This window comes from Anarhichas minor, unplaced genomic scaffold, assembly GCF_050575085.1.
Source record: "Anarhichas minor isolate MPS153535 unplaced genomic scaffold, ASM5057508v1 ptg000025l, whole genome shotgun sequence".
In the NCBI taxonomy this organism is placed as follows: domain Eukaryota; kingdom Metazoa; phylum Chordata; class Actinopteri; order Perciformes; family Anarhichadidae; genus Anarhichas; species Anarhichas minor.
The window spans coordinates 7760132-7775109 of NW_027466471.1; the positions used below are offsets into that span (position 1 = coordinate 7760132).

Consider the following 14978-nt stretch of genomic DNA (forward strand, 5'->3'; position numbering starts at 1 on the left):
TGTGTATGTGTGCTCAAAAAAGGACTTGCGGTCATCTCTCCGCTCTCAGACACGATGACTCATCACAGGTACGACAAATGCTTTGGTTGAGGTACAGAAAGGAGGAAAAGATTGACAGCGATTTCAAATCCAAGTGTGCGCACAGATGTTTGTGTAGTCAGTGAGCCAATTTTATTTTTGTTAATAAAAAGGAGCTTACTGACGGCCTGAGGCTCAGCCACAGGTGTTAAGTCACACACAATAGTTGTGCTGACAGATACGGTTATTAATATTTAGGCTGTTGCTGCTTCATATCAAGTGACACAGACAGACTTCTGCAGGGCTCAATGAAACTATCGGAGCGCAGAGGGGAAATGATGACTGAACCAGCAAGCAAATAAGTAAACACACACACAGCGTGTACTTGTGCAGTTAGGAATAATACTCAAGTAGTACGCTTCATGATTGTAATGGATGACGTGGAGGCTAAGAACCACCTGACGTGAAGCAGAGGGTGATTGCCTGTTTAATTCATTCTGATCTCACTTTTAAACATCATTAAAAATAGTTCCTGAGCCTAAGGATTTAGAGTTTTGAAATTGAGAGAGAAATCTGATTATTGTGTTCAAATTCAGAAACACACACACACACACACACACACACACACGCACGCACACACCTTCTAAGTAGAGTGTGTCCAGAGGACACAATGTGACGTAGTGCTTTCTCCATCTCCCACACACACGACTGCCTCTATCTCCCATTCCCTCTTTAACACACTCCAGACATTCACACAGACAGTTTGTTGGCCCGTCTCTTTCCATCTCACACTCTCACCTGCGACCTCTCCTTATCACTTCATTTTTCTGTGTAGTTTTGGTCGCGTTCAGAAGGCAAACTCGGTGGCCGTGCTGTAAACGGTAGGTTTACTATTCAGGAACCGAGCAGGCACGGGTCGATGTTGCTAAGAACTCCTTACCTTGACTCTAAACTGCATCACACTGATCAAAGACCGTTTAAATCAGTCAAGTGTGCCGCCTCTACCCTTAAGGACAGAAGGAAGGACACCTGGACATCAATCAGCCTGTCAACACAGGACCCCCACAGACGATTGATGTCCTGTAGTGCACCTGGCTCCCCATTTAGAGGCGCACGAGTCCCCGGCAGACGAATTGTCCGACAGGTTTTCTGCGGTCCACGTGGGGGCGGGACGGCCTACAGGTTCAACAAGACCCGCGGCAGATGATGCTTCACTTCTATATTTTGGTTATTTTTCTCCCCAAGGCGGCAGAGAGGCATGAAGAGCTGTGATGCGCGTTTGCAGTGAAGTCATTTATTAGCCGAAAATGGAACAATTTGCGAGACATTTTAAACTACAAAAAGAAAATCATAAAACTGCTATCTTAATAACTCTAGAACTGTATTATCCCGTGTAAAGACGAATGGGAACACAGTCAATTTGCTACCCGTGCTAATATTGCAGGATTTTTGATGGAGATAGACTGCTGAGCGGAGACATTACATGACACCCTACCAGAGGGAACCAGCGTGATCACTGACAGACACCGAGAGGCAAGCAGCAGACAATCCTGCAGGTGTGAGAACAGGTGGGTGCAGTTCAAACCCCAGAGACGGTGAGGACAACATTAATTAAGCTGCTCTAATGCCACTGGTATCCTCTTAACAACTTTACTTTTAGTTATCCCCCCCCCCCCCCAAAATGGTACCTCTCTTGTTGTGAATGTTAGATATTTTATTGTTCTGTATGATGTAAATCAAACGTCTGAACGAGGGAGCTGTATTAAACGCTCCAACAGCCGATGCCCAGAGGGCCGAGGACGGCGGGCGAGGCAGCGGGATCTGAGAATACTCTGGTCACAGCGACAAATGTGCACCAGGCGAGGGTGTCGGCCAGAAAATCTGCTTTGAATGTGGCTTCTGGCAGATGCCAATATAATTACCGTCCTTCTGCTTCTCGGGAGATATTGCCAAGTCGGGGGGAAATATTACAGCCACGTCGCTTCACGCTTCACGGTGTTGCAGAACTATATGAGATGAAGGCAGACTGGCATGACTTTAAGAACAAGATGACAGAGGTAGAATGAAAACAAACACCCTTGGATAATCACCGATCAAGTCTGAAAAGCTCCGTCTGGTTCAGTGCACCGACCAGCACACGGTTCTTTTGTACTCGCCTTTAGGGGACTTGTGGGCCACATTAGATATAAGAACACTATCATTTTATTATTGTACGATTATTTACTCAGTGACTTTGGAAACATGGTGCATTTAGAAAGAACATTTTGTAGCCTACGTTTTAGAGCCGTATGCATCAACCTGGTGCACTTTAACAATTCGTTGCCCTAATGAGCAATTTAATCACATTAACACATTGCTTGTATGGAAATGAATGGTGATGGGTTAGGGTTAGTCCCACCCACAGAGCATGGTAAACGAGACGGGGGCCCGTGTTTCAGGACCGGTCACGTGGGTTGACTCGGTCTCCAGCCGGATTGCAGTGAGCTCCGGAATCGCTAACCTGAGCTCACTTTTTACGGTTCGGCTTTTTCTTAATTATTTCATCTGTTACATAATATTTTTTCTGTTTTGAAAGGTGCTTTAGAAAAAAAGTTATTATAATAAAGTTGTTATTATGCGAGGAAGCCAAAACTAACCATCGAGAAAGACTTTAATTTGCTCCGTTGACCGCTTGTGTTTGTACACAATAATAAACCCTACCTGCACAAAAATGTGGGCCAGAGCTATTTGCATACAGTATATGTTGCATCATCATCATCATCATCATAATAATAATAATAATAATAATAGGTACATGAAACAGCAACTACATTTTTGTTTTTTACACATATGTGCGACAGCATACATATCTGCTCTGTAGATCAATCGTCCTCTGTTCTCCTTTGAGGAAAAGAATATACACTTTTTGGTTTCCCGATGGAGCCCCCCCCCCCTCCGTTTTGAATTAATTCAACTGAATACCATCAGGTATGCATCTATACAGATTATTTTGATACAGCTGATCAAATACTGTATAGAATAGTAACGTCAGTGTTTCGTCGCTGAGCCAGACAGCAGCCTACTCAACATGAGAGCGACAGACTTTGAACAACAACGCGCAAGTGCTTAAGTCTCCTTTTTATACGACTCACAAACATGAATACAATACATTCATCTGGGAAAAAATGCATTTAAAAAAAATACAATGCATTGACTCAAAAAGGGACGAGTAAATGTGATTTCATTTGGAATTTAAAACGTTATCGAACATACAGAAAAAAATTGTAAAAAGAGGATTATCGTTTTTGTGCCAGGAAAGACGATTTGAAGACTGCACATTGTGACATTTCCCTGAATGTACCAGAGCACAAAACACTTCAAAATAGGGATAAGTCAGCTGGCACAGGCCATCACAAGTCTACAATATAACACTTAAAAGGCCTGATACCCACAAATCCCTGATAGCAATCCACCAGAACACCTTTGGAATGAACTTGAAAGCAGTATCAGTAAAAATAATTTTAAAAAAGACTCTCCACATATAAACCTAAAGCAGTGATGTCTGCATGGTCAGCTTGGACACAAAGGACTATATAGGACCTATGGTGAGTCACTGCCACAAACTGGGACTGATCTTTCCATCGTAGAATGGAACAGGGATTTGTAACGCCGTGGTCACAAGGTGAATACACCGTATATACATATATGTGTAGTTCAGTTTCCCAACAAATCAAATAGAGCTGCAGAGCCTACAAATGGTTTTAGTTTGTATGTGAATGGATGTCAGCATATGGGCTGGAAACATGGTGTTTGTGAGGAACCAGGCTGGACGACATGTTGGGCTGGATGGGAGCTCGCTGGTTAATTTGTTACATGGGTAAAGGTGCCTTTTACACACAGACACTTGAGCTGTGTCGAGATCAATAACAGCAACACATAAATCCCCGCTGATGATCTCCTTCAGTTTATTCTCTGCATGATTGGGTTCCCTTCACGGACATTGATCGAGTGATGTCAGAATTCTTTACGGCATCATATATCTGACCAGTAGGGATCATAATTTGGGGTCAAATGTCTGAAGAAGTATATTCTTGTGACTAAGGCATTCCACTGAGAGTTGAGAATGAGAAATTGAATCGTGACAGGATGTTAAACACGATGACATACTGACAGCGTGATGACAGGCGCGCAAAAGGCGAACATATGTATGCCTACACACACACACACACGCATACATGAAAACACAAGCCTCCGATTGCCACGGAATAAAGAAACTCCACTCATCATCTCCAACACTGAATAATAAGCCATGTTCAATCTACATTCCCACTGCAGAGGCCTCTTGAAAAGACTGAACATCTCGGGTCTGTATGAGAAACACGGCCTGATTCATCAGCCCACAGCAGAGCAATCAATGGGAGTTGAAAGGTTTATCTCCTGTCATTTATACAACCAACCTAAAGACAGACAATCCTCTTAGCACCAAGCAATAGGTTATCACACAAGGACCTCTCTGTTGTTTTAAAATACATTATTTGGCAGTTAATGGATAAGGATTGAGTTATCTTTTAATGAATTGCAATGGGGAGACTAAAGCCAACAATGTGTTTATCTTGCAAAAAAATCTATTAACTGTTTAGCCACTGGCTGCCTGGAGCCAGACTGTTGCATCTGATGGCATCCCCCTACTGCCATCAACACAGCAAGTGCATTATAACTACACAACTACATTTGTGATCACTTTTGACAGTAGGCTCTTTAGTGGGAAGACATCTTCAGGACTGTGCTTCCATGTTTACACTGCTTTGCTAGTTAAGCTATGGAATTAGAATTAATACAAAATGTGTGAATTTGCGATTTTTGAGCAGCAGAAGAAGAGAAATTGCAGGAAAAATAGGATCTCGAGTCTGAGTCAACAGTTGTTTTGTTTTTATTGTGAGTATTGCTTCACTGTCCATTTGTTAAGCTCTCTATTCATTTCCATTTGTTATTGGGGGAGCAGAATAAATAAATGCATGCGTGAGTAGAGAAAGCAACAGAGGTGGTGTTTGTGCCATTTGCTCCTTTGGTTTTATTTCTGTACTTTAAGTGGAGGCCTTACTGACACATTCCTCGTCACGGTGACTCGATGAGCTCAGTTTGTTCAAACACATAAAATCAACTATATCAACATTTTCGAATATCAAAGAGGAAAACATGAGTTTGGAGGTGAAGCGAACTTGAAAAAGGCCAAAGCCAAAAGGAACCAGGTACAAAGTGGAGGCGACATTCGCACCTGCACTGTGTGAGAGTAGAGCCGCACTGACGTCAGCAGTAACCTGAGTGGCCAACCTTTAGAGTGCTGCTGGGCTTTTTGTTTTGATCGTCTTGGCGTATGCGTGAGCAGGGCAGCAGGGCACTTCTTTGTTCTCCATATCGCTGTCAACACCTCCAACTCTGGCAACTCTCCCTCTTTCCCATCATTTTGAGACGCGGTCATCCGTCAGCTCACTCTTTATTCTTACTGACCCGACTGTCTTTACACCCGTGATGAGGTTTGTAGACTTTGTACTACAGTTCTTTACGTTTAATTAGCCCGTTATGATGCTGATGCTGATACGTCGGCGCTACGTACGTTTGACTGCTGCTGGAGTGATTGGTTAAGTATAAGCAGCAGTTGTTAATGTGACCATAACGGACATCGACTCCAAGCATCAGTGGGCTACTTACGAGCCTTTTGGCATGCATTGACTGTGCTGCTGACGGTAATCAATAGCTGGACAGAAGTGAATAGTCAATTAGCCTGAGTTACACTGACAGGAATGTGTTACCTAAGCAATGCATCAGACGCCACTAATGTCTGAACGTGAGCGCGCATACAGTTAAACAAACAGCCGTTTAAAAAAAAGAACTGCCTGGCTGGCTCAGGTCTCACCAGTATTGCCTCAATAACATTAGTAAGGCAAAATGCGATGGCCTAAAGAGTCATCACCTTCCTAAGGACGATGCGTTTAAAATTCATACCGCATACCAAGTGGCCACAGGAAATAAAGAACACCTGAACAGTTCAACTCAAATCAATAACCTTACAATACAAACCTTCCTTAGGGAAGGCTATCACATTACATTTTTGTTGAGACTCAGATAAGGTTATTATTTACAACGTGACAGTCTTGGCATGAAAAACAATATTAAAAAGCTTAAGAAGCGTATTCGGTCCGTGTCTCTCCCACCTCGAGCTGGTATCTGATTTTGAGTAAAAGTTTTATGATTCCTTAGTTTGTGAAGATAAAATATCATGGTAGGAAATGAAATGAAAGATGCTGAGGGGCGGCTAAGGCTCAGGTGGAGGAACTAATCGATGATCGAACGCCGGCTCCTCCAGTCCGCATGTTGAAGTGCCCTTGGGCAACATACTGAACCCCAAATTGGCCCAGAGGACGGTGCCATCGGTGTGTGAGTCCTGATGAGCAGTTTGGCACCTTGTATGGCAGTCAATGCCATCCGTGTATTGTTGTGTGTATGAATGGGCGAATGTTGACATGAAGCGTAAATCGCTTTGAGTGGTCGGATGACTAGAAAGGCGCTATGTAAGTCCATTTAAAATCAAAATGTGTGAACGTTTCAGAAGAAATGCTGACACGCTACCTGTGATGGCCGACTTGCAGCTCCCCAAGAAGCTGATTCTTGAACCACTGGTCAAAGTCGACGTTGTCAAAAAGCTCATAAGCTGCCAGCCCCACTGCGTTGTATACTGAGGACAAAACAACCACAACAAGAGTCACAACATTACCATCATTTAGTCACAGTATCCACAGTAGCACTGAACTTCTAAAAAGTGCAGTAAACAAACAGAATATGAGCAGATGAGGGAGAGATTAAAAAAAGATGTACAATAACTGTTAAAAAAAAGATGGCTTATGGTTCCAAAATGAGCTGCAGAACACTAAAACATAATTCATCATGTTATTGGCTTAAAGGAAATCTCTGCATTTTGTCCCAACAGGACCTTCATGTTTGAGTCTGATGCTTTTAAGCACACAATGCAGCACTTGAAAGGTCTCATTTCAATATTTAAAGTGTGATCATTTTATGTGGGTTCAACTGCAAAAATGCAATTAAAAAATGAAATTGCTGTAGGATTGTTGGTCGCTGAAAAGCCGACACTGAACTGCAATGCTTGATGCCAAGAGCTAAAACATTGCATTGATCAAATAGCCGAATGTTGGACTGTATTGCTTCATGTATAGCTGGGAGCTGAACAGCTAAACTTTGCATGAAAGTACGAAGAGTTGAAATGATAGGAAAGGGATGAAGGCGGCAAATATAAAGTGTAAGCCATGAAAGGTGTTTAAATTGAGCCTTATAGAGTAAAAAGGAGTTGCCGTGTCATTCAAAAGCCTTCGTTTGAATGAGGGTGAACCATCAGGTCTTATCGTGCAAACACGGCAGTCCACCCCAGAGACCCTGATAGGCTCCTGTTACCTCGGGGCTACTTCTATACAGTTCAGCCATCAATTATGATACCATGCATACATTTCTATATTATAATGACGGTTATACATTATAGATTATGTGCGTGTGAGACTTTGTAAAATGAGGTAAAGGTCCATGACGTGCTTTGTGTGCATTTGTATCTGTGTGCGTGTAGATGTAACAGTAAATGTAGAGGCCATGGAGAAAAATAAAAGATGAGATCAGAAAACGGATGACAGTATGAGAACAATAAGATAGACAGATAAAGGGACAGAGGCCATACAAGTGGAAGAGATGCTTCCTGTTACTATTTTTATTTCATCTTTAAAAGTAATGAATTCTGAGAGAAGGAGGGAAGAGAGGAGAAAATATCCTATAATATTCTGGCTCCTCCAAATGAGATGTTCCTACGCTTTCGATTGTAGTCGTCCAAAAGGAGCTCTCAGACTGAAATATACTTACTTCGTTCTAATGTTCAATATCTTAGAAAGAGGAAGTTAGTTCTGCTGTCAGTGCAGCATTAAAATGACAAATGTGGGACAAATACCAGAGATACAAAAAATATGTAAACACCTCATGGATGTTTATCCTTGGTTGAACGCCAGTTAGCAGCATTTGTCATCTATAAAAAGGGTATAAAAAGCAGGTTGTCTTGTTTTAGTCTTTTAGCAAATATGGCCGTCACGTAGCACTGTCTATTATATATGACAAATGTCTTTACAGCATATATAGGTTGGCTTAATGTGGTTGTTACGGTCTTCAGCTCATTGAAGCACGCTCAGTTCTACGTTCGGCTGAACCCGCTATTTACAGCAGAATAATTAAGGTCCTAGTCTGTAAGTGAACTAGCACCATTATAATTATTGACGAATTAACAAATCAGCACCTGCTGTTATTAAGTGGCACTCTGGCACTTCAACCAGCTTTAGCTCTCACAGTCAGAATTATATATCACTGCTGCTGCCACAGCACAGCTTCATCATCCAGTGACGTCTGCAGGTTCATCAACACATCCGGCTTTAACAGAGGCCCCAATAGCGGGCAATCCCAACTGCCCGTGATTTAGTTGCGTATGCCATAAAACCACCAGAGAGGCAGCCCTGACCTGCCACCGAGTTATAAATACTAACAGGAAGCAGAGAGGGTGTGAGACAGAGGAACGGGAGGGGGAAACAAGATGTCCACGGTCATGATAGAAAGCAGTATAGCAAGAATGGATTACATTATGAAAATGCAACCAAAAAAGGAAAAAGAATTGGTACGTGATTCAGACTTTATATCTTAGTCTGAAATGATTGGTATGCGTCCCGTGGCTCTCTTTATTCAAATCTCAATTTAATCATCTCCATTTGTTGTTTAAAATTGTTTGGGATAGTGGTTGGAGAATTTTAATAACATTCACATTTGGTGTTTCAGATAAAATAGTAATTTTAGCAGAATCAGACTCTTCTTACGAGTCCAAATCAGCCATTAAATACACCCGGAATGCTTCGACTCACCGGAATCCTTCATCAGCAGCTGAGCCGAGTCGTCCACATTGGTTGGGCCTGCAAAGACGGACACATAATCTGGGTTACTTTATGGATTATCGTAACGTGCATGCAGCCCAAATGTTTGTCAATGGTAACGATCTGTATGATTTGATGGACCCAGTGACCACATCATAACACAGATGCAACTTAAAACGGCCTGCACTTCATATCAGTCTCAATCACTTCACTGGTCTGTTCCCTCGCTCTCCATTAGTCCTTGTTGTATACTCAGTTCTCGAAAATCAATAGCTGCCTCCCTTCAACCATAGAATTACACCAATCTGCCGCCTTCCTTGCTCCAGCAGAGCCCATTTCCAATCTGTCACTTCGGCGCCTAATTTAGCAACAGAACAAGAACTACATGGCAGTGCCACCAGGGGACCAGTGGCAGTTTGTGTGTGTGTGCATGTGTGTGTGTGTGTGTGTGTGTGTGTGTGTGTGACTGACTAAAGAACTGTGAGTGGTTTTAATGGTGGAGGGTTGTCAACAGGGATCTTGAAGGTGCTGTCAAGCCTATTGCTTGAATGCTATTCATACTGGGACTGTTAAAAGCAACGTGAACAAAGATTCGCCCTTTACCGTTTTGTGATGCATGAAATATGTATCACTTTTCTGAGGCAAGGCTATATTCCGTGAGGGGAATGGAGTCGGACATATTACAGGGAAACTGAGGCATAGCATGTGTGCAGTGCAAGGCAAGTATATCTGTACAGCATCTTTCAAGGCCATTTACAGCACTTTGCATATTCTGAATAATGCATTGAGACGACACTGAAATTAATTAAATATTAAAATGTGACGAATAGATTGAAAAAAACATTTTAATGATGTCATTGGGGTGGACAAGAATTTAAAAGACCACTCGGTTCAACACAATAAAATCCAACAGCACCAAACAGCCTCCAAAACCACCACATCATTGAATCTACACAGATGTAACATAAACTGAACTTTATAAAAGGTAAGATTTAACACAGGGCATTTGAAAGCAATAGTTTTAGCTCGGTGTACCTAATAAACTGGCAATGAATACACGTTTTCCTCACATTTGGAGTTTTTTTCAGAAAAGAGAGCAGACTTTGCTTTTGGCAAGAAATAATATTTGAAATTGACATTTAATAACTGACCCTGGAGGTTCTGAACCATGTCCAGCAGCACCGGTATCAGTGTCTGGTTGTAGTTGTGGAAGATATCCAGGAACAATACTTCTGCAGAGGGCTGGAGAGAGGAGAGGGGATGGTTAATCAGCAGAACTGGTGGTACACTGTATGCGGAAGTCATCACAAGCGTTCATTTAGTATTTTCTCCCAGCTCTCCTCATTCTGAGCGGCCTGCTTTAGTTCGGTTGGGCACTTGGTGGTGGTGAACAAGGGATGTCAGTGCACACCATCTATATACACAAAGGACATTTTATACAAAGAGGCTCATGCACAAACACAGACAAACAAAGGCAAACACTGCCTCGAGCTCCCGGTTCAATAAAAAGTCAATGTGAAGGGGATTTTTGTTTGTGTGTACTCAAAGAGAGAAACGGTTGTCTCCCCGCCTTCAAGCAGTTTATTGGTTTTAGACATCACCAGAAAATCCATATCAAATAAAGCTGCAAGAAATCTGACAACATGGGCTGAGCCAACCTATTAATACATGCTGCGTGCTCTACAGTGGATGTGTACGGGACATCTCACAGTATGTACTGTAGGTTTGACCTTTCCACCCAGGTGGCAGTGGGTCAGATGACACTTCTAAAAGGCTCCAGCCTCCAACAGGTTTAAGACAAACCCTTATATAGACATAGACATAGTCCATAGGTGATATGGCCAGAGGAAGGACATCTATAATCAGCCATTAGGGCTGGTGACTATGGAAGGAATAGATGGAAAGTGACATTTGATCAATGAACCATCCTGAGCACCGCAATGCGCCAACACGAAGGTCAAAAGAGGGCGGCCATGATGTTCGGACAAAATATAAACGTAAATTAGCCTCGGCAACCAGTTAGCCCTTCTTTGTGTGGATCTGCAGAGACGTTGACGTGTCTCTTTGCAAACTTCGAGCTTTTGGGAATGTGATCAATTCTACGTTACTAATTACATGCATAGTCTGAACTAAGCACTTAAAGTGTGTGTGAGTGTGCTGCTGGTGTTTCTAGCTTTAAAATTGTTTATCAGCCAACACTGACCAATAAAAAGCTGATGCAAGAAAAGTTTTTTAAAAACAGTTCAGTGTCTTCTATTGAGAATTCTAACTGAAGTAATTGATCAACTAACGAGCTGTGAAAGACTAATGGCACCATGCATTTGCTGCTGAAGTGTGCTTAGAATGATTTAATGCTCTACTGTACTCAAAACAATGTTTGCCATCTTAATGTTGAAAGTGGATAGATGGGGCTCAACACGAAGAGACAAGGGGAGAGAAATGAGGGGTAGACAGAAAATAATAGGACTTGAATCAGAGATCACGTCATGAAGCCGAAGACGAGTCACTGCCAACGAACAAGATACAGAGAGCGGATCGAAAGCCCGGGGGACCACTAGCTGTTTTATGACGTGTACAACCTGCTCTGTGCCACCTCATAAAATACTTTTAATGTTGAAAAAATATAGCACACACTAAAGACAACACTTGAGAAAAACTGTTGTATATCGCAATTCCAATATCTTCTGCTGTTATGGTTCTTTCAGTTACAGGTTTATGGTTGGAAGGGTGACACTTTGTTTGTTTCTTGCAAAATTGTAACTTTAATCTTGGCAAACTAGACATGTTGGTTGAAACACAGGAGACATATTAGGTGTATTTTAAACAACATTCCTCTTCTCACAGTTCGTAGATGCTGTCAAGGAAGTGGTACCGGAGAGGACATGCTGCTGTAATTCTCTTTTATGAATTACACAAGGACCTCTCAAAAGGGTTGAGGACTGTGTGCACAACCATCATCACTTAGCACTTACAAAAACAACAGTACTAAAAAACATGGAGGACCTATGTCTGAGTTCTTGTTCCCCTCTCTTATCAGGTTACTAATATCATTTTGTATTGTGCATGTGTGTTTACGTACCCGTAGACTGTATTTCCAAGAGTCACCACCTGTTTCTTCAACAGCTAGAAGAAGAGAAGAGGTGTGAGGGCTGGTGTCCCATGTAGAGCATAATCACAAGGGTGTGTGTCTAAAACTTTACTCTAAGGTGACAAATTGTTATCTTTTAGGAAATGTTGGTCCGTAGATTATAGCTGAGGCTACGCAGCAGAAACACCTGGAGGTTGAACTTTGCAGCGGAAAGCCGCCATGGTGACGCACAAGCCATTGAAAATAATGATTTTCAGCTTTCCGTGTGAAAGGCCCATAATGTTGGGTGAAAGTTGTATGAAAACCATACAAGTCACAATTCAAGAAATCACTGTTAAGGCCATTATTTATATGTTCAGCACCTCTAACCTCAATGCAGGAATACAGCATCACCACTACACAATACAGTCGGGTAAAGCCTGCATCCAGGGCGACATTGCTGACTACACGGATTCTAGAATTGGCCAACCCTCGCTATTCTGGACTTCCCAAGCACATGCCTGTTAACTCTGCCGGTCTGCAGGCCCAGATAAGTCTGCACATTTGGATTCACAGCCTGCGTGTCTGGGGATGTGCTATTACCAAAGCTCTCAGGGTCCTCTTCCCACATTGCCAGCTCTTCCTCTGTGAGAAGGAAGTAGTGTGAGACGAGCCGGCGTCCAATCTCTGTCAGCGTGGGGTGTGTGAAGAATGCCGTCTTGATCTTGTGAGCTTCCAGACTCTCTGGTTTACTGTCTGAGGGCGGAAGGGTGCGGGGAGAGGAGAGGAGGGAGAGAAAAAGTGGGGAAAAGAGAAAAAGTTAGGCAAGAAAAATATTTTATTATCTCTCAAACAAGAAGTCTGCCGAGCTACAGAGTCTACTTCAGAGGTTTGAATCCGATTTCTGATGGAATTTACAGCGTTAACGAAATATTCGTTACAAAGTACTCTTAATATATATGATATCTAAATACAAAAGCACGCTGTATACTCAAAACTCTTTATTTCAGGCCAAAGCCTGTTGGGAATGGGTGATTAAAATAGTAAAAAAGAGCAGTTGATTAATCTTCTGCAGTCTACATGCTAACTTTAAAATTATACATTTTATTATAATTTGTAATACAATTACTTTCACCTCTGTTGCTCATTTTTACTTTCAATTAAAAAAAAGTGGATAGTAAAAGAATTTTAATTTCAACAGTCAAAATGCATTCAGCATGTTAAGAGAGGAAAAAATGCCGATATAAAGCAAACAAGACATTTGACTTTACTTCCAGACCCAAACCAACAGATTGCATTCTGTTAAACTTTCAAACCTCCACTTTACCTGTGGCCCCTGACCTCCACGTCACTGCTCTTCACACAGTATTGAGCGTCCTGTCCGAATGCTCTCAGACACACACGGGTCCTCCTGTCAGTCCACCTGACTGACAGCACGGGCCTAATGAATAAGTCAGATGGCTGCTCTGAGCTCAGTCAGTCAAGGCTCAACTTTCCCTTTTGCTCCATCTACTACTGCTCCTCAAAATACTTTGTTTTCCTGTTTAGAAATATGAAAGGGAACGGTAACCTGAAGTCCAACTTAACTCAGCCGCCACGGCACACTCGAACCTTCGAATGGCACCAAAGCATTAGCACAGGAACCCTAAAAAACGTGGCTCTGCTCTCTGTCGACTAACGATTGCTTCGGAGAAAGAGCTTCAATGCAGGCACACCAAAGACCGTACGAGCTGGCAGAACAAAAACAGAGTGCTGTGCTCCATGGCTAATGAGGCACTGGAGGCCTCTGTCTGCTTGAAATAAGCATGAGCCGTGGTGAGGTACCAATGATGGAATTACAGAGTAGTGTTTTTCAAAACACCGTCAGTGATCTGCTTTGAAGAGCTAGTGTGTCTTTCTGATGACGATTGTCTGACTTTCACTTCTTCTCATTCAAATATGCAGCTTTCATCACTCGCCCACCATGTAGTTTACTCCCTTGTGTTGTCGCTCCATTCATCCTTCATCCCCCCTCCTGCTCCTCTTCCCCACGGCCCTCATGACCTACCATCGATGTTCTTGCAAGGTTTGTAGGCATCGTTCTTTACAATCATCTTGATGAGGTTCATGCACTGAACAATGAAGCGTTCGAAGGTCACTCCTTCCCCCGCCGGCGTGAACAGGTAGCTGACGGCAAATTCCAGGGAGCGCTGGATTAGGGGTATGAACGCACATGCATGGTACTCCAGGAAGTCTAGCAACTACACAGAGGGCGAACATAGAGAAGGGGAGAGGAGGAAGAGGAACATTTGTTAAACACTGTAATCGGTCCGTAACGTCCTTGATGCAAACAGACATGAGGTACGTTGAGTGCTGATGATGCCTCTTTTCCCCCTTCACTTGATATAAAAATTACAACGCAGGACTGTTACTACGTGGTACTGTGGTATTTATAGTTGTACTATTAATGAGCTACAAAAACAATTCAGAGCATATCTATGATTCCGTCAGTGACGGCCGGGATTGCCTCCACACACAGCTCTCAACATAGTGACGGCTACTAGCTACCAGTGCTAACGGGACATAAACCCACATAAAGACATACAGACGGAGATTCATTGCTATATAATTAGATACACAAGTCAACTCACAACTTTGGTGTACAGTATGATCATCTTCTGCAGCTTTTCTCTGCATGTGCTGTCTGGACCAACCTGTCGAGCTGAAACATAAAAACAGTCAGAGTAGTGTTACTTAACAGCAGAAGTATTGTCAACGTACAGCATCCACAGGCAATAGAGATGGTCCTTAGTTATTTAAACCCCATAGTGATTTCATATGTCAATTATATGACTTAATTATAAGAGTAACAGAGTAATAATAGCAATCAATTGGTAATATATTGTATTTTATCTTTTAGATCCATTGGATTTAAATCAAAGAAATAGTTTGACATTTTGGGGAATATGCTT

At 42.4% G+C, this 14978-nt stretch overlaps 1 protein-coding gene across 2 annotated transcripts in view; it reads right to left on the minus strand.

Annotated features, from left to right (window-relative positions):
* Window positions 1–14978, minus strand: part of ipo11 (importin 11) — a 105345-nt gene that overhangs the window by 63447 nt on the left and 26920 nt on the right. For both annotated transcript variants that reach the window (XM_076098964.1, XM_076098963.1), the window contains exons 9-15: window positions 14658–14728; window positions 14075–14267; window positions 12631–12783; window positions 12040–12083; window positions 10112–10202; window positions 8952–8999; window positions 6625–6730 (exon numbers count right to left, since the gene is read on the minus strand). In XM_076098964.1, the coding sequence (XP_075955079.1) occupies window positions 6625–6730; window positions 8952–8999; window positions 10112–10202; window positions 12040–12083; window positions 12631–12783; window positions 14075–14267; window positions 14658–14728 (706 nt within the window). The remainder of the gene's footprint in view (window positions 1–6624; window positions 6731–8951; window positions 9000–10111; window positions 10203–12039; window positions 12084–12630; window positions 12784–14074; window positions 14268–14657; window positions 14729–14978) is intronic.